The sequence below is a fragment of the Gymnodraco acuticeps genome, unplaced genomic scaffold (assembly GCF_902827175.1).
Source record: "Gymnodraco acuticeps unplaced genomic scaffold, fGymAcu1.1, whole genome shotgun sequence".
In the NCBI taxonomy this organism is placed as follows: Eukaryota; Metazoa; Chordata; class Actinopteri; order Perciformes; family Bathydraconidae; genus Gymnodraco; species Gymnodraco acuticeps.
This window is the reverse complement of record NW_022992114.1, coordinates 1-26,141: the sequence shown is the minus strand read 5'-3', so window position 1 is coordinate 26,141 and position 26,141 is coordinate 1. Positions and strand designations below refer to the sequence as shown.

Here is a 26,141-nt window from a genome sequence, read left to right as displayed (position 1 = left end):
TCTCGACCTCTTAAAGTCTTGGTTGAGATGGTCTCGACCTCTTAAAGTCTTGGTTGAGGTGGTCTTAACACTATTAAATGCAGGATAACGCCGACTGCTTTATCCCTTTTTATAAATAATGTAGCACTGATTGAAATGAAGGTGAACTTAAATCCAGTTTTATTATTTAACCAGATGTGAATCCCCGTGAAAGACTTAAAGCAATGAGACTGATTTTCACAATTTATTAACAAAATGATAAAATAAATAAATACAAATTGATCAAATGCTCCTAATATCAACTCCTCCCCTTGTTCCCCACAGTATTTCCTAAACACTGCATACAAAGAAGTCATCACAGAAGAATAGGCTCAATACAGAGGTAAGGATCCCAGCAGACCGCCCCCATGTCAGGCCAACAGAAGACACGTCTGGAACACAAGTCAAAAAATAAACACATTCCTTTCCAAAATCATTATGAAAAAATACAAACAATTATACAAATATTCAGTGTGTAATTCCTACACATTATTCAGCACACCGGGTGACCTCTCCGTCGCTACAATGCCTCACCGGATGGAAGATACAAAAAGACTTTATTTTGTGTTTTTTTTTTTTTTTTTTGCAGTCAACACCCCGATGGATTAGCCGTGGACGACGAGGTAAGAAGCTCGGGGCGAACAGTTGGATCCGGACGGGATGGACAGCGGGTCGATGTCTCCACACAATACTAGAAGGCCACAATCAGGACTTGATCGTTCGTTAAAATAAAGAACTGCTTTCAGAAGAATCCACGAGATGAGCGTCAAATCATAATAAACGATATGCATCAATTACTGAAAATGTACGGAAGGGCAAAAATAAAAAGGTGACGCATTTGTGTTCAGGACTTAAAAGGTTAAAATGTTCCTGCGTTGATCTTTTTCCTTTTGTGAAGCAAGTGGGGAAAAAGCAGATCGTTTTTGTTGCTATTTGTGAAATTGTGCAACTGATGTAATACTCATTTAAACCACAAGAGGTGAAGTATATGTTATATTTATGTATTTGTATATAGTTAAATATAAAGAACATGGGCAAGTACTTCAGCCTCTTGTGGTCAAAAGGAGCATTACAACAACACACTCTAAGCGAACACACTTTTCTCCCAGTTTTTTAGATGTAATACTAATTTAAACCACAAGAGGTGAAGTACATATTATATTAATTCATTTCTATGTTGTGTTCAGAGCATGAAGTCATTTCAAAAACACAAAAACGAACAGGTTGTTTTTTAGTATTAAGAACATGGGCGAGCACTTCAGCCTCTTGTGGTCAAAATCAGTATTACAACAACAAAAACCCATCTAATAAAATTATCCTTAACTTTTTTTTGCCAGTTTTTATTGATGTAATACTAATTTAAACCACAAGAGGTGAAGAATATTTTATATGTATGTATTTCTATATTGTGTTTAGGGAGCATGAAGTCATTACAAAACACACAAAAACGAACAGGTTGTTTTTTAGTATTAAGAACATGGGCGAGTACTTCAGCCTCTTGTGGTCAAAATGAGTATTACAACAACAAACCCTAAGTGACACTTTCCCCCAGTTTTTTTGATGTAATACTAATTTAAACCACATGAGGTGAAGTATATGTTCTATTTAAGTATTAGTAGTGTGATTAGAGAGCATTAAGTAATTTAAAAAACACAAAAACGAACAGGTTGTTTTTTAGTATAAAGGACATGGGCGAGCACTTCAGCCTCTTGTGGTCAAAATGAGTATTGCAACAACAAACACTCATCTAATACAATTATCCTTGACTTATTTTTGCCAGTTTTTATTGATGCAATACTAATTTAACCATAATAGGTGAAGTATATTTTATATTTCTATATTGTGTTTAGGGAGCATGAAGTCACAGCCTCTTGTGGTCAAAAGGAGTATTACAACAACACACACACTAAGCTAATAAAAACCTATTTTTTTAATCTATGAAAACTATTTTTAACCAGTATTTTAAATGTAATACTAATTTAAACCACAAGAGGTGAAGTATATATTATATTTACATATTAGTATGTGTGTTTAGAGATCATGAAGTGATTTAAAAACCACCATGAAGAAAGAACAAGTGTTTAAAACAGGAGAGTACGTCAACCTCTTGTGGTCAAAATGAGTATTACAACAACAAACAGTCATCTAAAATTACCCTTACATTTATTTTTTCTACCTATTTTCACAGATTAAATAAAGGAACCGCTGAGTTCATCCACCTGTTTCAAAGAGGATTTAAAATAAACACTTTTTGTTGATTTAGCAAAACACTCATTAACATTTTCTTAAACCATAAACATAAAACAATTCAGATCAGATTTTTAAAAACGCACCAACAGATTTGACCAACAGATCCTTGCCGTTCTCTTCGGATAGATTCACTTTTTAGACCAAATAGGATCCGATAACTCAATAAAAAAGCCCTGCCCCGCCCCCCCCCCAAACATTCAGCATGGTGCGTTAGCCGAGTCCAAATGAAAGTCTAAACACGACGTCAGGAAGAAACGAGAAACACCCAAACTGCACAATGTTCAACGGAATAAAGGTGACTTGAGTTTCACATAAAAAAAGAAGTTAAAAAACAAATGCATATTTAAAAAAGGTTTGACAAATCTGGTATAAAAGTTTGCATAAGAAGGCATGCGAGGACAGGTCTGCGCGCCGCGGTTAGCTTGTTTTAAGCAGAAAATCCAGAAACACAAGACGAGGAACCACGGCATCGAGGGAACGAAGAGGGAGAGGAACGATTCATGACGGATCCTTTTTTTTGTTTTTCTACACGCCCATAATAATATCAATAATACTGGTCGAAACAAAAAGTGCATCGCCAAACGTCCGGCTGTCAAACATCCCAGTAATCTCTCTCTGGAGCGATTCCCCCGCCACCAAAACCACCACATCCACCAGGCTGGGATCTCTCCGCGCTCAGGAAGGAAAATAAAACACATTTAAGGCAACTCCTATAGTAATAAAAAACAATGAGGAAACACAATGTGGTCGAGAAGAAACGAAGAAATATGAAAATGTTTCCGTTGCCTGAGGAAGTGAAGGGCTGGGGGGGTTTCTACAAGTCACAGTGCAAGTCAAGAGACAAATATTATCTGCTGTTTGAAGAAAAGGCACTCGAGGTACCTACTGTACAGAGGGGGGGGGGGGGGCAAAGAAAACCGTTTAAGACCGAACGATCGAGAATCAGGAGGAACAAACGTCCACTTCCTGTTGTCCTTGTCGTAGAAACTCTCTTCTGCTCTGGATCTCCTGATGAAGGCAGTTTGTACAGCTGACGTCAGAAACTCAAAACGTGGTGCGTTAGATATGTTGGTACAATATGATATGATAAAAAAGACACATGTAACACCTTGTTTTTAAAGTCGCCACACATCGTATTCACCGCTGCGCTCACGACTACAGAACCACGTTCCCACACAGCAGAAACGCATCGTCCGGGAGAATCCTCTGGAGGAACCTCAGGACCATTCAACGCTGGCTTAGTTTCAGACAGGAAGTAGCTTGTTGTGTTTTTATTTAACTTTAATTCCCACCTTTAAGACAGCCATAGCACTCTATAAAATCAGTTGCACAGGAACACATTGTAGGTTTGTCACTTAGTAATATTATTTAAGAATGTCATCCTAACACGAGTCTACAGCCATGCTAGCAGCTTCTTCCATTAGAGCTAATTGCTATAGTTAGCAAGCTAACAGGCTAACAGTGGCAACGCTAACGTGAATCTGGTCATAAAACAGAGTCCCGGGAGATCCTTCACTGGGACGTCTGAAGAAAGGCCTGGTGGCGAATATCTGAAATGTTAGCAAAACTAGTGTTGAGATATTTCACTAAACGTGGGGCTGCTGATAAAAGAAGTGACGGATCACCCAAAATATCATCGTCATTCTCGTGGCCACTAGCATGGCTGCTAACTCCCCGTCAGTAACAGCTTCTCATGATTTCAGGACTATCATCTTCATGGCTTCTCAGCGGTGAATACGTGTTTTCACGACTACACTTTAAGCAGAAAGAAAGAAACAGAAAGCACCGTTAGTGGAGGAGGAGCCAGAAGTCATGATTCAGCGGAGAAACGCAGACGAGCTCCAGAGAGGGGAGAGATGCTAACCCAGGAACACACCTTCAATGTCACACAGAGGTTTGGAATTCCTCCTAGAAAAATATTGGCAATGTGGGGATAAGTCACATCACAACAAAGAGATGCATACTCTGTTTCCATATTAACATACAAAAAGCTCTTCTTTGTGATGCAGCAAGCTTGTGCTTTAATCTCAGGATTTGTGGTTCCTTTGAGACCCGAAGATCCTCGGTTATTGTTTAGTAAGCTCTCCTGTCTCGATCTGGGGACGCATCTATACATCTCACAACGCCAATGATTTGATCTTTCCGTAGACGGACTGGTCCCTGCTGGATCTGGAGACAACATCATTTGGCAGTTCAGGGTTCGACAGAAAGCAGAGATCACCACTGTGTTGATAATGCCAGTCCAGCAGGTTCAGGAACAGAAAGCACTTATTCTGAAGACTAGGAAGACCTGAATATCTTTTCCTATAAAAAGAAACACAGCCCAGATATAGTTTGTGTTGACATTGCAATATTGCAATTTCACATTTAGTGCTCAGTTGACACACTTGACTCACGAATGAAAACTCAATCACTACACTTGACCGACACCACTGGAAACATCTGTGAGGCCACAGCTGGCCTCGTCCCGCCGAACACTTCTGCATCAAGTCAGGGGACCAGGGGTGTGGGGGTCAGTATTCGGGGGGTTTGGTCATTGGTCCACTGGGAGAGGGTTGTTGGAACGGGATGTTTGAACTGGCGAAGCTACGTTTCGTCTTTAGTAACCAGAGGGGTTATTTGTTGTTGAATGAACACAGTTTCTGGTTCTAGACTGTTTGAGAAGTCTAAAAACATCAGTGAGATTCTCTTTGTGCGACGCTAACTTGTCTGTACAGTGGCAAACAGGTGCAAACGCGCTGCAGCTTCAGAAACGATGCAACTGTCTCTGTCTCAGAATTAGTCGTCTCATGTGTTTGTCAGAAAATCTGAAATGACTAGGTTAGCTAGCTAGCTTACAGCAGATCTGCAGTAACATCAGAAGGAGTCATGTGACCACATTGTTAAAATAAGGGGGAACTAAATGAACAGACGTTATGTTCACAGACTGATTTGAAAGTTGGGTGTGTTGGTTTAACGGGGTCCGGACGCTTCAAACAACGATACTTCTAACTTTCCCAACATGTATGGAGTGTACTAAACCCTTTGGGGTTCAGGAGGAATGACTGGGGAATGTTTGGTTTCTCGAGGGGAAGGTCATGTATGTTGGTTGAATGAACGCGTCTACAGCTGGATAGTAGTTTGGAAGTTATGGGTTGGTTTAAAGGATGCTTGGTCCTGCAACAGAAGGTCTAGTATTTGTTCTTTGAATATTGAACCCCTTTTGGTCTATGAGTGACCTTAGTCTTCTGGATCACCAATCCGCGTCCAAAACAACTTCCCCACGACCTGTTGCCTGCGCCTGATCATTTTGGTGACTTTTTCTGTGTTTGAACAACCTAGCTCAACCCAGGACTTCCTTTTCTGTGCACTGTCATTGTTTACGGTCTGATTGGATAACGGACCTGGACCAAAGTGTTGCAAAAGCAGCCAGTTTCGAAGCTAATAAAGAGCTAAATGTTCGGCGGACGATAGGGGAGGTGACATTGGGTTGGGGTTCAGGGGTTTTCACAGGAAGAGGGTATCAGGGTTGCAGAAGTTTAGGTTCATTGGGACGAGGGGGTGCACAGGCTCTCTTTTCATTACTCTATCACAACACTGCTTCTTTAGACCAGTAACCCCTGACAGATCGGATCCATGCTCTCGTTTTTTGTCCACCCCTAACAGAGAACACAGGGGCCACGTTAACAGGCACACACTGGTGTGATGATGAATTAAATCTCCCTTTGAGCATCTCCACACTGGACGTCTATCACTAATTGGCATGATGACACTGGTGCGTCGCCAGAGTCATGTGACCTGGGCTGTATATCTACCATTGACACAGTCTGACAATACGATGCAAACAAACAACATTTATACAGATTGGCAACTTCAGGGCACCGTCGGGCACAAGCAAAGTCTCTTTTTTTTTTTATATATATATGTTTGAATTCCCGCCACTGGATAGACCTGGCATTACTTCTTATTGTCCAAACTGCTGACGAGAGCTGGCAAAGAATGCTGGGAGGGTTCTGAGGTTTTGTTGTTGTTGTTGCTGCTGTCATCGCTGATCTCCTCCTGCTTCTTCTCCTGCGCCGTCTCTGGAGGGGTGACGCCAGACATCTTGTTCTCAGAGAAGTTGTTGGTGGTGCAGGTTCCCTCTGGGCTCCGGGGGTCAGGGCTCTTGTGTTCAGGGCTCCGGGGGTCAGGGTTCTTGTGTTCGGGGCTCCGGGGGTCTTTGCCCGGAGGATCGGACGTCCCGTTTGTACCGTTGGTGGTTGCGACCGTTGAGACGACCGTTGAAATGACAGTTGAGACCCCCGAAGGAGCAGGAAGGTCGACCATCTCAGTGTCGGGGTCGGAAACAACCTCCGTCTGAAGGTTAGAGGGTAAATCACCGCCTCCCACAGCCTCACCCCCCGCCCCAACCTCCCCCACTCCCCCTGAACCATCACCTGCCTGGATCCCCGTCCCTCCAGTAGGGCTGTTATCTGCTGTTAGCTCTGTAGCCTCTACGACAGCCTTGCTCTCGGTGTTTCCGGCCGCCTGGATGTTCCCTGACGCTCCGGGCTGCTCTGCTTTCTCGTCTCCACCAGTGTTACTGTTACTGCTGTTGGTGGTGGGGGTGTTGGGGGTGGAGAAGGAGCTCTCAGCCTTCACTTTCTCCACAGAGTTTGCTTCTGGTGCAGCTTCAGAGACGGTGGCAGCAGACTCCTGGACGTCCTCCTTCAGAGCCTGGTTGAAGTTGAAGGCTTGGATGAGGCGGATCAGGTGCTTGACCTTCTCCAGAGACAGGTGCATGTCTTTCTGCCGAGCCAGGATCGTGTTTTTGGTCTCCATGCATTTCTGATGAGAGAGAGAACACATTCTTACACCACGGATTCCTAAACTTAAAAAAAATGATGTGCCCCAGAAAATAGAAGATGCCTCTAAACTGAGAGCGTGTAATGTAAGCCTGGTCAGCGATGATGTGCTCTTACAGTTTCTTAGTTGTTTCTTTGTAGTTTTGAAGCTGTTTGTTTCTTACCGTTACGGAGTTGCTGAGCTGTTTGACTCTGAGCTCCAGCTGCTCTCGCTCCAGCTTCAGTTCAGAACTCCACTTCATCAGCTTCAGTTTCTCCTCTTCTTTAGCTGCAGCACACAAAACACAACGGTTCATCTCAAATGTCCTCTGTAGTTTCTATCATTTCTATCAGTTTGGCCATGTTAGTTGAATCTCAGTCAAAGGAAAACTAGACCAGGAATAAGTTATATTCCCCCAAAATATTAGCTGGTAACTGTTGTTGTTATTGTTGACTGAACTCAGCCAGAATTAAAACGTGTCCAACACTACGATAAGATGTTTTGTTTATTTGCAGAAGACAAAACACTATTTACGAAACCCACAGGTCTCACTACAAGAAATCATGTACCTGTTTAGAGGTATCTCTACATTTTCAAATTAGATTGAACCCTGTGACTCCATTTCAGTCTGGTCTGTTTAAACATTACTGCATATTGATATGGCCACAGTTTGCGTTAATGAGGTTTCTCAAAGTATTCGCATTCTTCCCGGCTGATGTCGGAGAGAGTCAAAGAATCGTCACCTTCTTTGTAGGCGATGTAGGAGTGAACAATAGCCAGAGTGCCAGGCCAGGGAATGGCTTCTTCTTTCTTCAGGATCTGCAAAGAGAAGCTAGCAGTTGTCAAAGAGGCAGAGATGTGGAAAAGATTGGAAGGAAATAAATCTATCCACCACCCTGCGGTGGTGAGGCTGAAACAAGGGGAAGCAATGGAGTGGATGGGTGTGAGATCTGTACTGACACAATGAATGGGACAGAAGCACAACAAAACAATACTGCATTATGTGTATGCTTACAAAGGATTGAACAGTCCTAAAGTTCAGACAGCAGATTTTACAGTACAGCTAAGTGGCTCTGATTGTCTCTGGCCTTGAGGAGGGTCTGAGTGCAGAGCTCCAGGCTGGGGCCCACCTCCTCCGTGAGACCCTTCTTTAAAGAGGACGCTGTGAACTGTGACCGCCAGGACCATCACAAGGGCATGCAGACATCAGTTTAAATTACCCTCGCAGAATAAATAAACTTTAACCTCGTTATACCGTGCTGTATAAACTCAGTGGACGCAGCAAATATAGCTGACTCAATTTATCTTTCTTAGCATGTGAAATCACACGTGATTTACACCTGAACACACGTGATTTCTCCACCTCAACACAGGTGATTTCTCCACCTGATCACACGTGATTTCTCCACCTGATCACACGTGATTTCTCCACCTCAACACACGTGATTTCTCCACCTCAACACAGGTGATTTCTCCACCTCAACACACGTGATTTCTCCACCTCAACACACGTGATTTCTCCACCTGATCACACGTGATTTCTCCACCTGAACACACGTGATTTCTCCACCTGAACACACGTGATTTCTCCACCTGAACACACGTGATTTACACCTGAACACACGTGATTTCTCCACCTGAACACACGGTAATATGCACGATTTTACACCTTCCACAAGTGTTTCTCCACCCTAACACCGGACCCTCCACCCTAACACCTGACCCTCCACCCTAACACCTGACCCTCCACCCTAACACCTGACCCTCCACCCTAACACCTGACTCTCCACCCTAACACCTGACTCTCCACCCTAACACCTGACCCTCCACCCTAACACCTGACCCTCCACCCTAACACCTGACTCTCCACCCCAACACCTGACCCTCCACCCTAACACCTGACCCTCCTGACCCTCCACCCTAACACCTGACCCTCCACCCTAACACCTGACTCTCCACCCCAACACCTGACCCTCCACCCCAACACCTGACTCTCCACCCCAACACCTGACCCTCCACCCTAACACCTGACCCTCCACCCTAACACCTGACCCTCCACCCTAACACCTGACCCTCCACCCTAACACCTGACCCTCCACCCTAACCTAACGCGTGGTGTTCTGACGGAGGTGTGCCGGAGCCTGACTCTCCACCCTAACACCTGACCCTCCACCCTAACACCTGACCCTCCACCCTAACACCTGACTCTCCACCCTAACACCTGACCCTCCACCCTAACACCTGACCCTCCACCCTAACCTAACGCGTGGTGTTCTGACGGAGGTGTGCCGGAGCCTGACTCTCCACCCTAACACCTGACCCTCCACCCTAACACTCCACCCTAACACCTGACTCTCCACCCTAACACCTGACTCTCCACCCTAACACCTGACCCTCCACCCTAACACCTGACCCTCCACCCTAACACCTGACCCTCCACCCTAACACCTGACCCTCCACCCTAACACCTGACCCTCCACCCTAACCTAACGCGTGGTGTTCTGACGGAGGTGTGCCGGAGCCTGAGCTCTGCAGCGGGGCTCTGGTTCTGACCCGGGATCAGTCACGGTTGCTGTGGTTACCTGATCTTGACACTTGGGACAGATCCACATGCCTTTAGGAATGGTTTTCAGGGGAGGGTCCAGGCAGTCCAGGTGAAACACACGAGAACACGTGTCGCACATGAGCAACTGGCCACTGCGTCTGCACACAGTGCAGAAATCCTCATGGATGTCTCCCTGTGAGGAAGAATTGGACCAATCAGTTTCCAGCGTAGCCCCACCACGCAGAGGCCGGGGGGGCACCATGAGGTGTAGTTTAATATCTCATGGACATGTGATACACGTGTGTTTAGTCTGAGCCCACACAGAGGGTTACTGGGGGTTAGAATGTGTTCCGAGTGGTTATTAGAGGGGAACACCCCCAAAACATCCTGTGTTCCTCTCAACGTGAACTCAGTTCCTCTCAACGTGAACTCAGTTCCTCTCAACGTGAACTCAGCCGTGAGTCAAGAGTCAAAACACGTAGAAACAGAACAACCGAAGTATTCACAGCAAAACTTCACGAAACATCGGTTTACTAACTCTGGCTCAATAATAGAAACCTCATGTATCTATTAGATGCTCTCTACTTCACACACAGATTTATTTTCAGAGACATTTTTAGGAAAGTTTTTCTCTATTTTTGTTCAATATTTTCACCACAACCTGAAATAAACCGTAGCCTTTAAGCCACGTGTTCCAATTGTAGTTTTTGTGGAATATTATTATTATTTTCAGGTGAAATGTACCTTTTAAAGACCCACATAACACCCATATTACACTGTTATTGCACCCCTAACCCACACGTATTACACTGTTATTGCACCCCTAACCCACACGTATTACACTGTTATTGCACCCCTAACCCACACGTATTACACTGTTATTGCACCCCTAACCCACACGTATTACACTGTTATTGCACCGCTAACCCACCCATATTACACTGTTATTGCACCCCTAACCCACACATATTACACTGTTATTGCACCCCTAACAAACTGCCCCCTAACCCACACGTATTACACTGTTATTGCACCGCTAACCCACACGTATTACACTGTTATTGCACCCCTAACCCACACGTATTACACTGTTATTGCACCCCTAACCCACACGTATTACACTGTTATTGCACCCCTAACCCACCCATATTACACTGTTATTGCACCCCTAACCCACACGTATTACACTGTTATTGCACCCCTAACCCACCCATATTACACTGTTATTGCACCCCTAACCCACCCATATTACACTGTTATTGCACCGCTAACCCACCCATATTACACTGTTATTGCACCCCTAACCCACACATATTACACTGTTATTGCACCCCTAACCCACACATATTACACTGTTATTGCACCCCTAACCCACACATATTACACTGTTATTGCACCCCTAACCCACACGTATTACACTGTTATTGCACCCCTAACCCACCCATATTACACTGTTATTGCACCCCTAACCCACACGTATTACACTGTTATTGCACCCCTAACCCACCCATATTACACTGTTATTGCACCCCTAACCCACCCATATTACACTGTTATTGCACCGCTAACCCACCCATATTACACTGTTATTGCACCCCTAACCCACCCATATTACACTGTTATTGCACCCCTAACCCACCCATATTACACTGTTATTGCACCGCTAACCCACCCATATTACACTGTTATTGCACCCCTAACCCACACGTATTACACTGTTATTGCACCCCTAACCCACCCATATTACACTGTTATTGCACCCCTAACCCACACGTATTACACTGTTATTGCACCCCTAACCCACACGTATTACACTGTTATTGCACCCCTAACCCACCCATATTACACTGTTATTGCACCCCTAACCCACCCATATTACACTGTTATTGCACCCCTAACCCACACGTATTACACTGTTATTGCACCGCTAACCCACACGTATTACACTGTTATTGCAACGCTAACCCACCCATATTACACTGTTATTGCACCCCTAACCCACCCATATTACACTGTTATTGCAACGCTAACCCACCCATATTACACTGTTATTGCACCGCTAACCCACCCATATTACACTGTTATTGCACCCCTAACCCACCCATATTACACTGTTATTGCACCGCTAACCCACACGTATTACACTGTTATTGCACCCTTAACCCACCCATATTACACTGTTATTGCACCCCTAACCCCACCCATATTACACTGTTATTGCACCGCTAACCCACCCATATTACACTGTTATTGCACCCCTACCCACCCATCTTACACTGTTATTGCAACTGCTAACCCACCCCATATTACACTGTTATTACACCGCTAACCCACACGTATTACACTGTTATTGCAACGCTAACCCACCCATATTACACTGTTATTACACCCCTAACCCACACGTATTACACTGTTATTGCAACGCTAACCCACCCATATTACACTGTTATTGCACCCCTAACCCACACGTATTACACTGTTATTGCAACGCTAACCCACCCATATTACACTGTTATTACACCCCCTAACCCACACGTATTACACTGTTATTGCCACCCCTAACCCACCCATATTACAGTGTTATTGCACCCCTAACCCACACGTATTACACTGTTATTGCACCGCTAACCCACCCATATTACACTGTTATTGCACCCCTAACCCACACGTATTACACTGTTATTGCACCCCTAACCCACACGTATTACACTGTTATTGCACCCCTAACCCACACGTTTTACACTGTTATTGCACCCCTAACCCACACGTATCACACTGTTATTACACCCCTAACCCACACGTATTACACTGTTATTGCACCCCTAACCCACCCATATTACACTGTTATTGCACCCCTAACCCACCCATATTACACTGTTATTGCACCGCTAACCCACCCATATTACACTGTTATTGCACCCCTAACCCACACATATTACACTGTTATTGCACCCCTAACCCACACATATTACACTGTTATTGCACCCCTAACCCACACATATTACACTGTTATTGCACCCCTAACCCACACGTATTACACTGTTATTGCACCCCTAACCCACCCATATTACACTGTTATTGCACCCCTAACCCACACGTATTACACTGTTATTGCACCCCTAACCCACCCATATTACACTGTTATTGCACCCCTAACCCACCCATATTACACTGTTATTGCACCGCTAACCCACCCATATTACACTGTTATTGCACCCCTAACCCACCCATATTACACTGTTATTGCACCCCTAACCCACCCATATTACACTGTTATTGCAACGCTAACCCACCCATATTACACTGTTATTACACCCCTAACCCACACGTATTACACTGTTATTGCACCGCTAACCCACCCATATTACACTGTTATTGCACCCCTAACCCACACGTATTACACTGTTATTGCACCCCTAACCCACCCATATTACACTGTTATTGCACCCCTAACCCACACGTATTACACTGTTATTGCACCCCTAACCCACACGTATTACACTGTTATTGCACCCCTAACCCACCCATATTACACTGTTATTGCACCCCTAACCCACCCATATTACACTGTTATTGCACCCCTAACCCACACGTATTACACTGTTATTGCACCGCTAACCCACACGTATTACACTGTTATTGCACCGCTAACCCACCCATATTACACTGTTATTGCACCCCTAACCCACCCATATTACACTGTTATTGCACCGCTAACCCACACGTATTACACTGTTATTGCACCCTTAACCCACCCATATTACACTGTTATTGCACCCCTAACCCACCCATATTACACTGTTATTGCACCGCTAACCCACCCATATTACACTGTTATTGCACCCCTAACCCACCCATATTACACTGTTATTGCAACGCTAACCCACCCATATTACACTGTTATTACACCGCTAACCCACACGTATTACACTGTTATTGCAACGCTAACCCACCCATATTACACTGTTATTACACCCCTAACCCACACGTATTACACTGTTATTGCAACGCTAACCCACCCATATTACACTGTTATTGCACCCCTAACCCACACGTATTACACTGTTATTGCAACGCTAACCCACCCATATTACACTGTTATTACACCCCTAACCCACACGTATTACACTGTTATTGCACCCCTAACCCACCCATATTACAGTGTTATTGCACCCCTAACCCACACGTATTACACTGTTATTGCACCGCTAACCCACCCATATTACACTGTTATTGCACCCCTAACCCACACGTATTACACTGTTATTGCACCCCTAACCCACACGTATTACACTGTTATTGCACCCCTAACCCACACGTTTTACACTGTTATTGCACCCCTAACCCACACGTATCACACTGTTATTACACCCCTAACCCACACGTATTACACTGTTATTGCACCCCTAACCCACCCATATTACACTGTTATTACACCCCTAACCCACCCATATTACACTGTTATTGCACCCCTAACCCACCCATATTACACTGTTATTGCACCGCTAACCCACCCATATTACACTGTTATTGCACCCCTAACCCACACGTATTACACTGTTATTGCACCCCTAACCCACACGTATTACACTGTTATTGCACCCCTAACCCACACGTATTACACTGTTATTGCACCCCTAACCCACCCATATTACACTGTTATTACACCCCTAACCCACACGTATTACACTGTTATTGCACCGCTAACCCACACGTATTACACTGTTATTGCACCCCTAACCCACACGTATTACACTGTTATTGCACCGCTAACCCACCCATATTACACTGTTATTACACCCCTAACCCACCCATATTACACTGTTATTGCACCCCTATTTTCCCCTTATTACACTGTTATAAGAGCCTTATTACCCCCCTAACATGCTGTTGTTACACCGACCTCCCTCATGGACGCAGCCTGTGAAATGACGGCCTCCTCCCGAACCATCTCAGGGTAAAACTAAACACCACTTTCTACGTCTTCTGACTCTTGGTCACTGGCCTGAGAGAAAACACAGGGTTTGTTTTGGGGGGTCACTAAGGTATAAATGCTGGTTTTGGGGGTGAGCTCTACAGGACGCTGTTCACTTTGTAAGGCTGAAAGTAAAAATCATGGTGGATGATAATCATGGAGACAACAGAGTGAGTGATGTGTGTGGAGGTGACGGAGCTGCCGGCCTGTAAGTGTTTGAGTGACAGGGGATTTTCTCCCTCGTCTCCCCCCTCTCGTTACTTACATCCCCAGGGCTGGGCAGGGGGGGGGGGCGGACGGGGCTGGAGGGGGAGGCCGGGGGGGGGCGCTCCGGGACACCGCTGAATTTAGGAGGGCGACCTGGGTGAAATGAGACAGACAACAACAAAGACGGAAAAACAAAGAAAAATAAAAGATGGAGAGGGGGGAGAAAAACAATCACAGTCTGTATGACATACCTTAGAAAGGGAGTCTTCGTTCGCTAGTGTGAGGACGGGGAGGACGAAGAGGAGGAGGCAGGGGGGGAGGAAGAGGGGGAGGCAGGGGAGTAGGAGGAGGAAGAAGAGGGAGAGGAGGAGGCAGGGGAGTAGGAGGAGGAGGCAGAGGGGGAGGAAGAGGAGGAGGAGGAGTCAAAGCACAGACAGCAGTGTTAGTGCTGGAGTTAGTCAGATTCCACAGGCCCCCGTCATGTGATCAGGGCTGCAGCCTCACACGGGGAAATAACTACAATTAAATAGACTTTTATCCTAGAGAAAACACTTTTATCTTTTTATCAGACTTTTGTCATTAACTTGTGTTTAAATACAGATTTGTATTTTACATTTTTATTGCACTTTCTACTTTAAATTATTATTGATAATAATTACACCCCTTATTTTAGCCATGAGAAAGAGACTGCAGCTCTCTGTGCACGAGGCGTGAAGAAGCTGAGAGGTTCCTGATCAGTGTCAGATGGAGGTAAGCCGCGTTACACTGCATACTTTGCAGCACTTATTACCCCAGGGCACTCAGTACCAATCGCCTTCACACCGGAGTACTTTTCCCTGGGGGAGGATTACGCAAATGAGCCACTGACGTCACTTCTTCTTCTTCTGCTTTGGGTTTACTGGCAGGCTGCAAACCACTTCACGGCGTATACTGCCACCCGGAGTCCGCGGCCGGAAGTCCCCGGAGTTGGGGAAGGCTTCAGTCGAAGCTGCTGGGAGTAAATCGCCAGAACGCCGACACCTCCTCATCTCCACCGCTCCCATGTTTTCTTTTGTGTTGCCATAAGTTAGTCTCTCTGCGTTTCTGCGCGGGGCTAATGCTAATAATACTAATGCCACAAATACAATGGCGGCTTCACAAAACTTTTCAGAGTTTTACGGGGCGTGGTTTGCAATTCGCCCAGCCAATCAGAACTGGGGCACTTCTCCCCCCCAGGAGAGAACCACCTCTCAGCAAGCACTGAACATGGGGGTCAAAGTTCCCGGCACTAAGTCCTCTTTTTGGTGTGAACGCGACATCAGGGGTGCTAACGGAACTAAAGGGGGAAAGTACTCCGGTGTGAACGCGCCTATTGATCCTGATCAGTTTCAGATGGAGGTAATATTGATCCTGATCAGTTTCAGATGGAGGTAATATTGATCCTGATCAGTTTCAGATGGAGGTAATATTGATCCTGATCAGTTTCAGATGGAGGTAATATTGATCCTGATCAGTTTCAGATGGAGGTAATATTGATCCTGATCAGTTTCAGATGGAGGTAATATTGATCCTGATCAGTTTCAGATGGAGGTCATATTGATCCTGTAAAACTTCATATTTAGTATTTTTTATATGTGTAGAAGTATAAATCCGGCTTTAATTAAGAGGAGCGAAAAGAAACAGGAAGTAGCAGCAGGGGGGGGGGTTATTTTACAGCAGGTATTATTATTATTAGAGTCAGAAATTAGTCTCTTCTGATTACACTGAGCAAGTTAAACTGCTTTCTGTTACTGAGCTGCATCTTTATTGTACATAATGTATATACACACAGGTATATACTGTATATATATAGATATATAGATATCTATATATATGGTGTATATCATACGGACCTCTCTTCCTGGTCCCTTGGTGCAGAGGGCTGTTCAGGTAACTCACTGCACTCTTTTTCCTCTGAAACAAACAGAACATGTTCAATTAATGAAATGTGAATAATTCATTTTATGAGAAGAATGCTTTTCATTTAAAGCAGGGTGTCAAACTCAAGGCCTGCTACTACACTTTCTGTGTCCCCACAAGAGCTCTGAAAGAATACCATATGTTTGTTATACGGTTACATGCCACTTTACAGAAGCACGTTGCCCTTAAACTACATGTCCCACAATGCATCTCATTTTGTGACACTGAGACTTGCAATTATTTGCCGCAGTTAATTATGAAGTTATTACCCTATCCCATAATAATCCAATGCAGAGGCAATAATGTGAAATAATACATTATTTTATATATATTTATATAGTCTTAAAGTTACAACCGGCCCTTTGAGTGCAACCATAATGCTGATGTGGCCCTGAGGGGAAATTGACTTTGACCCCTGATCTACAACAGTCCCCTGATGGATGCTCCTCCACCGACGGCAGCTAATGGATATTACTGTATAACAATATCCACATCAGTTCATCCTTTCAGGTCTGCGTCAGTTTAGGTGAGATGTTGGTGAGGTTATGATTTAAAGTATTCCTGGTGTTTGCACCTCGGGTTCGAACACAGCGCCGCTGTACACCGGGTTGGCTGTCGTTCTCCTCTTCCTCTCCTGCCGTTTGCTCTGGATTTCTGCAGAGAAACATGAAAGTTTGAATCCAGAAAGCTCCGCGGTTGCAGCATCCGGACCTGAAGACAGAAACTCACCTTCCAGGTGGTCGTGTGTGACGAGGCCCAGAGACACCATGAAGGCCAGTTTCTGGAACAGAGAGTAAGCACATGACTTCACCACCGCTAAGCTAAAGGTGGCTAATGTTGGACTATAAAGGAACAACAGCACGGTCACATGACTTCACGTCCCCACCGCTAAACAAAAGGAGGCTAATGTTGGACTATAAAGGAACTACAGCAAGGTCACATGACTTCACATCCCCACCGCTAAACTAAAGGAGGCTAATGTTGGGCTATAAAGGAACAACAGCACGGTCACATGACTTCACGTCCCCACCGCTAAACAAAAGGAGGCTAATGTTGGGCTATAAAGGAACTACAGCACGGTCACATGACGTCACGTCACCACCGCTAAGCTAAAGGAGGCTAATGTTGGGCTGTAAAGGAGCTACAGCACGGTCACATGACTTCACGTCACCACCGCTAAGCTAATGGAGGCTAATGTTGGGCTATAAAGGAACTACAGCACGGTCACATGACTTCACGTCACCACCGCTAAGCTAATGGAGGCTAATGTTGGGCTATAAAGGAACTACAGCACGGTCACATGACTTCACGTCACCACCGCTAAGCTAAAGGTGGCTAATGTTGGACTATAGAGGAACTACAGCAAGGTCACATGACTTCACCTCACCACCGCTAAGCTAAAGGAGGCTAATGTTGGGCTATAAAGGAACTACAGCACGGTCACTTGACTTCACGTCACCATCGCTAAGCTAAAGGAGGCTAATGTTGGGCTATAAAAGAACTACAGCACGGTCACATGACTTCACGTCACCACCGCTAAGCTAACGGAGGCTAATGTTGGGCTATAAAGGAACTATAGCACGGTCACATGACTTCCCTTCACCACCGCTAAGCTAAAGGAGGCAAATGTTGGGCTATAAAGGAACTACAGCACGGTCACATGACTTCACGTCACCACCGCTAAGCTAAAGGTGGCTAATGTTGGGATATAAAGGAACTACAGCACAGTCACATGACTTCACGTCACCACCGCTAAGCTAAAGGAGGCTAATGTTGGGCTATAAAGGAACTACAGCACGGTCACATGACTTCCCTTCACCACCGCTAAGCTAAAGCAGGCTAATGTTGGGCTATAAAGGAACTACAGCACGGTCACATGACTTCCCTTCACCACCGCTAAGCTAAAGGAGGCTAATGTTGGGCTATAAAGGAACTACAGCACGGTCACATGACTTCACGTCACCACCGCTAAGCTAAAGGTGGCTAATGTTGGGCTATAAAGGAACTACAGCACGGTCACATGACTTCACGTCACCACCGCTAAGCTAAAGGAGGCTAATGTTGGGCTATAAAGTAACTACAGCACGGTCACATGACTTCACGTCACCACCGCTAAGCTAAAGGAGGCTAATGTTGGGCTATAAAGGAACTACAGCACGGTCACATGACTTCACGTCACCACTGCTAAGCTAAAGGAGGCTAATGTTGGGCTATAAAGGAACTACAGCACGGTCACATGACTTCACGTCACCACCACTAAGCTAATGGAGGCTAATGTTGGGCTATAAAGGAACTACAGTACGGTCACATGACTTCACGTCACCACCGCTAAGCTAAAGGAGGCTAATGTTGGGCTATAAAGGAACTACAGCACGGTCACATGACTTCCCTTCACCACCGCTAAGCTAAAGGAGGCTAATGTTGGGCTATAAAGGAACTACAGCACGGTCACATGACTTCACGTCACCACCGCTAAGCTAAAGGAGGCTAATGTTGGGCAATAAAGGAACTACAGCACGGTCACATGACTTCACGTCACCACCGCTAAGCTAATGGAGGCTAATGTTGGGCTATAAAGGAACTACAGCACGGTCACATGACTTCCCTTCACCACCGCTAAGCTAAAGGAGGCTAATGTTGGGCTATAAAGGAACTACAGCACGGTCACATGACTTCACGTCACCACCGCTAAGCTAAAGGAGGCTAATGTTGGGCAATAAAGGAACTACAGCACGGTCACATGACTTCACGTCACACCGCTCAGCTGGAGGGCCTAACTGCCCCCCCCCCTCTACACACCTCGGGGTTGTCCTCTCTCTTGGCGGGGGGAGACAGTGGGGGGGTGGAGGGGGGGGGGGGGGGGGGGGGGGGGGCTCACCACCAGCTTCTGCTCAGATCCACCTCCGGGTTTAACAGTCTGCTGAGAGGAGGTGAAGAAAATCAATCAATCAATCAGCAGACGCTGCTGAAACACAAACTTGAACATTTGGTTATTAAGGAGTAATGTCTTTTTAAGGAAGTTTATATTGTTTAAAATCATGTAATAGCACGTATTCTGTAATAACATGTATATTATTTAATAACATTGTATAATAGTATTATGTAATACCATGTTTTGTGTAATAAGGAAATGTATATTGTGTTATAGCATGTGTTGTGTAATAACATGCATATTATGTAATAACACTGTAATACCATGTTTTGTGTGTAATAACCACGCTCTCGGTACCTTGGGCTCTGCATTCAGGCTGCTGATCTGGATGGGCTTGTTGGGGGCGGGCTTCAGGGCAGGGGTCAGGACGGGGGTCAGGAGGGCGCTGCTGGCGAGGCGTGTTGTTGTTGTGGTCATCATCGGGGGGGTGGTGATCACGATGCCCGTCAGCGTGTTGCTGCTCTCTCTGCACGGCTGACCGTTCAGGATGCGCACCTGGAGGGTGGGAGGCAGCGAGAGGTTAACTTACCTATTCACTCTAGCTCTCTGTTACTGTTTCTGATGTTGTGTAAAGAACTTTCTGCCCTTTAGTACTTTTACTGTAACAGAGTATTCCTACACTCTGGTACTTCTACTTTTACTCAAGTACAAGATCTGAGTACTTCTACTTTTACTGAAGTACAAGATCTGAGTACTTCTACTTTGACTCAAGAACAAGATCTGAGTACTTCTACTTTTACTCAAGTACAAGATCTCAGTACTTCTACTTTTACTCAAGTACAAGATCTGAGTACTTCTACTTTGACTCAAGAACAAGATCTGAATACTTCTACTTTTACTCAAGCACAAGACCTGAGTACTTCTACTTTTACTCAAGTACAAGATCTCAGTACTTCTACTTTTACTCAAGTACAAGATCTGAGTACTTCTACTTTGACTCAAGAACAAGATCTGAGTACTTCTACTTTTACTCAAGTACAAGACCCGAGTACTTCTACTTTTACTAAGTACAATATCTGAGTACTTCTACTTTGACTCAAGAACAAGATCTGAGTACTTCTACTTTTACTCAAGCACAAGATCTGAGTACTTCTACTTTGACTCAAGAACAAGATCTGAGTACTTCTAATTTTACTCAAGTACAAGATCTGAGTACTTCTACTGTTACTCAAGTACAAGATCTGAGTACTTCTACTTTGACTCAAGAACAAGATCTGAGTACTTCAACTTTGACTCAAGAACAAGATCTGAGTACTTCAACTTTTACTCAAGAACAAGATCTGAGTACTTCTACTTTTACTCAAGTAGAAGACCTGAGTACTTCTACTTTTACTCAAGTACAAGTTCTGAGTACTTCTACCTATCTTGATGCTCAGTATATAGTGCTCTTCATCGTTGTTATGTATATAGTGTAGTTGTAGAATGAAGACGAGGGAATGAAGCCCTGCTGATGGATGAAGATGAGATGTTGACAGCGAGCAGAGCGCACCTGGTGGATGGGAGCCGCTGAGGGCAGAGAGGAGGAGGACAGCTTGGTGGCCAGCATGAGGGGCCGCTGCAGCAGCTGGGGGGCCGCCATCATGGGGGGAGGGGGTGCCGGGGCGATGTGCACATTGGTGTAGGAGGGCGGGAGCGGTTTGGGCCGGACCTGGAGACAGCAGACAGCCAATCAGAAGAGAGGAGAACACAGATGAGAAGAACACTGCTGGGTGACGCCACTGAGGATCTGAGGGGGACTGATGCTAATACTAAGGCTAATGCTAATACAAACGCCAATTTTACATGTTTTTACTTAAACTAATACAACACTAATATTAATGATGCTGATATTAATGCAAACACATATGCTAACGCCAATTTGACGTACTTTTACCTACACTATTGCTAAGACATATACTAATATATACGTTAGGGTTAGGCATTTAGTACTTTTTCAAAGTTAAACTTGTTCTAAATGTTTTTACTTTAATCCGAGTTTTTTCACGCAAGATTATTTTTTATCAGACGTACAATCTAATGCTTCTCTTAAATGTGTGAGTTTTTCTTAGTTAGCTTTCACTTTAATCCCAGAGAACATTAAGATTATTTTTGTGAATTAATGACTAATCCCACATTATTTCCCTGTCAATACGAGCACCCTTGATATTGTTAAACAAATCAATATTTGCTTGTTTTTTCTAATTGTTTCCTCCCTCGTTGTGTTATTTTTGCAGTGTTGAAGTTCTCCTAGCAGTGTTGAAGTTCTCCTAGCTGTGTTCTCCTAGCAGTGTTGAAGTTCTCCTAGCAGTGTTCTCTTAGCAGTGTTGAAGTTCTCCTAGCAGTGTTAAAGTTCTCCTAGCAGTGTTAAAGTTCTCCTAGCAGTGTTCTCCTAGCAGTGTTTAAGTTCTCCTAGCAGTGTTCTCCTAGCAGTGTTCTCCTAGCAGTGTTCTCCTAGCGGTGTTCTCCTAGCGGTGTTCTCCTAGCAGTGTTAAAGTTCTCCTAGCAGTGTTGAAGTTCTCATAGCAGTATTAAAGTTCTCCTAGCAGTGTTCTCCTAGCAGTGTTTAAGTTCTCCTAGCAGTGTTCTCCTAGCAGTGTTAAAGTTCTCCTAGCAGTGTTCTCCTAGCAGTGTTTAAGTTCTCCTAGCAGTGTTCTCCTAGCAGTGTTCTCCTAGCGGTGTTCTCCTAGCGGTGTTCTCCTAGCAGTGTTAAAGTTCTCCTAGCAGTGTTGAAGTTCTCATAGCAGTATTAAAGTTCTCCTAGCAGTGTTAAAGTTCTCCTAGCAGTGTTCTCCTAGCAGTGTTTAAGTTCTCCTAGCAGTGTTCTCCTAGCAGTGTTAAAGTTCTCCTAGCAGTGTTCTCCTAGCAGTGTTTAAGTTCTCCTAGCAGTGTTCTCCTAGCGGTGTTCTCCTAGCGGTGTTCTCCTAGCAGTGTTAAAGTTCTCCTAGCAGTGTTGAAGTTCTCATAGCAGTATTAAAGTTCTCCTAGCAGTGTTAAAGTTCTCCTAGCAGTGTTCTCCTAGCAGTGTTTAAGTTCTCCTAGCAGTGTTCTCCTAGCAGTGTTGAAGTTCTCCTAGCTGTGTTCTCCTAGCAGTGTTGAAGTTCTCCTAGCAGTGTTCTCCTAGCAGTGTTGAAGTTCTCCTAGCAGTGTTCTCCTAGCAGTGTTAAAGTTCTCCTAGCAGTGTTCTCCTAGCAGTGTTTAAGTTCTCCTAGCAGTGTTCTCCTAGCAGTGTTAAAGTTCTCCTAGCAGTGTTCTCCTAGCAGTGTTTAAGTTCTCCTAGCAGTGTTCTCCTAGCAGTGTTCTCCTAGCGGTGTTCTCCTAGCGGTGTTCTCCTAGCAGTGTTAAAGTTCTCCTAGCAGTGTTGAAGTTCTCATAGCAGTATTAAAGTTCTCCTAGCAGTGTTAAAGTTCTCCTAGCAGTGTTCTCCTAGCAGTGTTTAAGTTCTCCTAGCAGTGTTCTCCTAGCAGTGTTGAAGTTCTCCTAGCTGTGTTCTCCTAGCAGTGTTGAAGTTCTCCTAGCAGTGTTCTCCTAGCAGTGTTGAAGTTCTCCTAGCAGTGTTCTCCTAGCAGTGTTAAAGTTCTCCTAGCAGTGTTCTCCTAGCAGTGTTTAAGTTCTCCTAGCAGTGTTCTCCTAGCAGTGTTCTCCTAGCGGTGTTCTCCTAGCAGTGTTAAAGTTCTCCTAGCAGTATTACAGTTCTCCTAGCAGTGTTAAAGTTCTCCTAGCAGTGTTCTCCTAGCAGTGTTAAAGTTCTCCTAGCAGTGTTCTCCTAGCAGTGTTTAAGTTCTCCTAGCAGTGTTCTCCTATCAGTGTTTAAGTTCTCCTAGCAGTGTTGAAGTTATCCTAGCAGTGTTCTCCTAGCAGTGCTGAAGTTCTCCTAGCAGTGTTAAAGTTCTCCTAGCAGTGTTAAAGTTCTCTTAGCAGTGTTCTCCTAGCAGTGTTTAAGTTCTCCTAGCAGTGTTCTCCTAGCAGTGTTTAAGTTCTCCTAGCAGTGTTCTCCTAGCAGTGTTCTCCTAGCGTTGTTCTCCTAGCAGTGTTGAAGTTCTCCTAGCAGTGTTCTCCTACCAGTGTTAAAGTTCTCCTACCAGTGTTAAAGTTCTCCTAGCAGTGTTGAAGTTCTCCTAGCAGTATTAAAGTTCTCCTAGCAGTGTTTAAGTTCTCCTAGCAGTGTTCTCCTAGCAGTGTTTAAGTTCTCCTAGCAGTGTTTAAGTTCTCCTAGCAGTGTTCTCCTAGCAGTGTTCTCCTAGCAGTGTTCTCCTAGCGGTGTTCTCCTAGCGGTGTTCTCCTAGCAGTGTTAAAGTTCTCCTAGCAGTGTTGAAGTTCTCATAGCAGTATTAAAGTTCTCCTAGCAGTGTTCTCCTAGCAGTGTTTAAGTTCTCCTAGCAGTGTTCTCCTAGCAGTGTTAAAGTTCTCCTAGCAGTGTTCTCCTAGCAGTGTTTAAGTTCTCCTAGCAGTGTTCTCCTAGCAGTGTTCTCCTAGCGGTGTTCTCCTAGCGGTGTTCTCCTAGCAGTGTTAAAGTTCTCCTAGCAGTGTTGAAGTTCTCATAGCAGTATTAAAGTTCTCCTAGCAGTGTTAAAGTTCTCCTAGCAGTGTTCTCCTAGCAGTGTTTAAGTTCTCCTAGCAGTGTTCTCCTAGCAGTGTTAAAGTTCTCCTAGCAGTGTTCTCCTAGCAGTGTTTAAGTTCTCCTAGCAGTGTTCTCCTAGCGGTGTTCTCCTAGCGGTGTTCTCCTAGCAGTGTTAAAGTTCTCCTAGCAGTGTTGAAGTTCTCCTAGCAGTATTAAAGTTCTCCTAGCAGTGTTAAAGTTCTCCTAGCAGTGTTCTCCTAGCAGTGTTTAAGTTCTCCTAGCAGTGTTCTCCTAGCAGTGTTGAAGTTCTCCTAGCAGTGTTCTCCTAGCAGTGTTGAAGTTCTCCTAGCAGTGTTCTCCTAGCAGTGTTGAAGTTCTCCTAGCAGTGTTCTCCTAGCAGTGTTAAAGTTCTCCTAGCAGTGTTCTCCTAGCAGTGTTTAAGTTCTCCTAGCAGTGTTCTCCTAGCAGTGTTAAAGTTCTCCTAGCAGTGTTCTCCTAGCAGTGTTTAAGTTCTCCTAGCAGTGTTCTCCTAGCAGTGTTCTCCTAGCGGTGTTCTCCTAGCGGTGTTTCTCCTAGCAGTGTTAAAGTTCTCCTAGCAGTGTTGAAGTTCTCATAGCAGTATTAAAGTTCTCCTAGCAGTGTTAAAGTTCTCCTAGCAGTGTTCTCCTAGCAGTGTTTAAGTTCTCCTAGCAGTGTTCTCCTAGCAGTGTTGAAGTTCGCCTAGCTGTGTTCTCCTAGCAGTGTTGAAGTTCTCCTAGCAGTGTTCTCCTAGCAGTGTTGAAGTTCTCCTAGCAGTGTTCTCCTAGCAGTGTTAAAGTTCTCCTAGCAGTGTTCTCCTAGCAGTGTTTAAAGTTCTCCTAGCAGTGTTCTCCTAGCAGTGTTCTCCTAGCGGTGTTCTCCTAGCAGTGTTAAAGTTCTCCTAGCAGTATTACAGTTCTCCTAGCAGTGTTAAAGTTCTCCTAGCAGTGTTCTCCTAGCAGTGTTAAGTTCTCCTAGCAGTGTTCTCCTAGCAGTGTTTAAGTTCTCCTAGCAGTGTTCTCCTATCAGTGTTTAAGTTCTCCTAGCAGTGTTGAAGTTATCCTAGCAGTGTTCTCCTAGCAGTGCTGAAGTTCTCCTAGCAGTGTTAAAGTTCTCCTAGCAGTGTTAAAGTTCTCTTAGCAGTGTTCTCCTAGCGTGTTTGAAGTTCTCCTAGCAGTGTTCTCCTAGCAGTGTTTAAGTTCTCCTAGCAGTGTTCTCCTAGCGTTGTTCTCCTAGCAGTGTTGAAGTTCTCCTAGCAGTGTTCTCCTACCAGTGTTAAAGTTCTCCTACCAGTGTTAAAGTTCTCCTAGCAGTGTTGAAGTTCTCCTAGCAGTATTAAAGTTCTCCTAGCAGTGTTTAAAGTTCTCCTAGCAGTGTTTAAGTTCTCCTAGCAGTGTTCTCCTAGCAGTGTTTAAGTTCTCCTAGCAGTGTTCTCCTAGCAGTGTTCTCCTAGCAGTGTTCTCCTAGCAGTGTTAAAGTTCTCCTAGCAGTGTTAAAGTTCTCCTAGCAGTGTTAAAGTTCTCCTAGTAGTGTTAAAGTTCTCCTAGCAGTGTTGAAGTTCTCCTAGCAGTATTAAAGTTCTCCTAGCAGTGTTAGAGTTCTCCTAGCAGTGTTCTCCTAGCAGTGTTTAAGTTATCCTAGCAGTGTTCTCCTAGCAGTGTTTAAGTTATCCTAGCAGTGTTCTCCTAGCAGTGTTTAAGTTATCCTAGTAGTGTTCTCCTAGCAGTGTTAAAGTTCTCATAGCAGTGTTAAAGTTCTCCTAGCAGTATTAAAGTTCTCCTAGCAGTGTTAACGTTCTCCTAGTAGTGTTAAAGTTCTCCTAGCAGTGTTTAAGTTCTCCTAGTAGTGTTCTCCTAGCAGTGTTAAAGTTCTCATAGCAGTGTTAAAGTTCTCCTAGCAGTATTAAAGTTCTCCTAGC

The 26,141-nt window shown here is 44.7% G+C and overlaps 1 protein-coding gene across 5 annotated transcripts; it reads right to left on the bottom strand.

Annotated features, from left to right (window-relative positions):
* Positions 1 to 210: 210 nt before the first annotated feature.
* On the bottom strand, positions 211 to 21,316 carry LOC117537782 (PHD finger protein 21A-like; the record flags this gene model as incomplete). 5 transcript variants are annotated; one of them, XM_034203127.1, is given in 11 exon segments in its annotated part: positions 211 to 7,074; positions 7,256 to 7,359; positions 7,815 to 7,890; positions 9,654 to 9,809; positions 15,050 to 15,072; positions 16,670 to 16,730; positions 17,311 to 17,390; positions 17,466 to 17,517; positions 19,615 to 19,656; positions 19,966 to 20,163; positions 21,158 to 21,316. In XM_034203127.1, coding segments are annotated over 11 exon segments (1,821 nt in total), but the record flags the coding sequence as incomplete, so codon positions are not given.
* Positions 21,317 to 26,141: the final 4,825 nt, after the last annotated feature.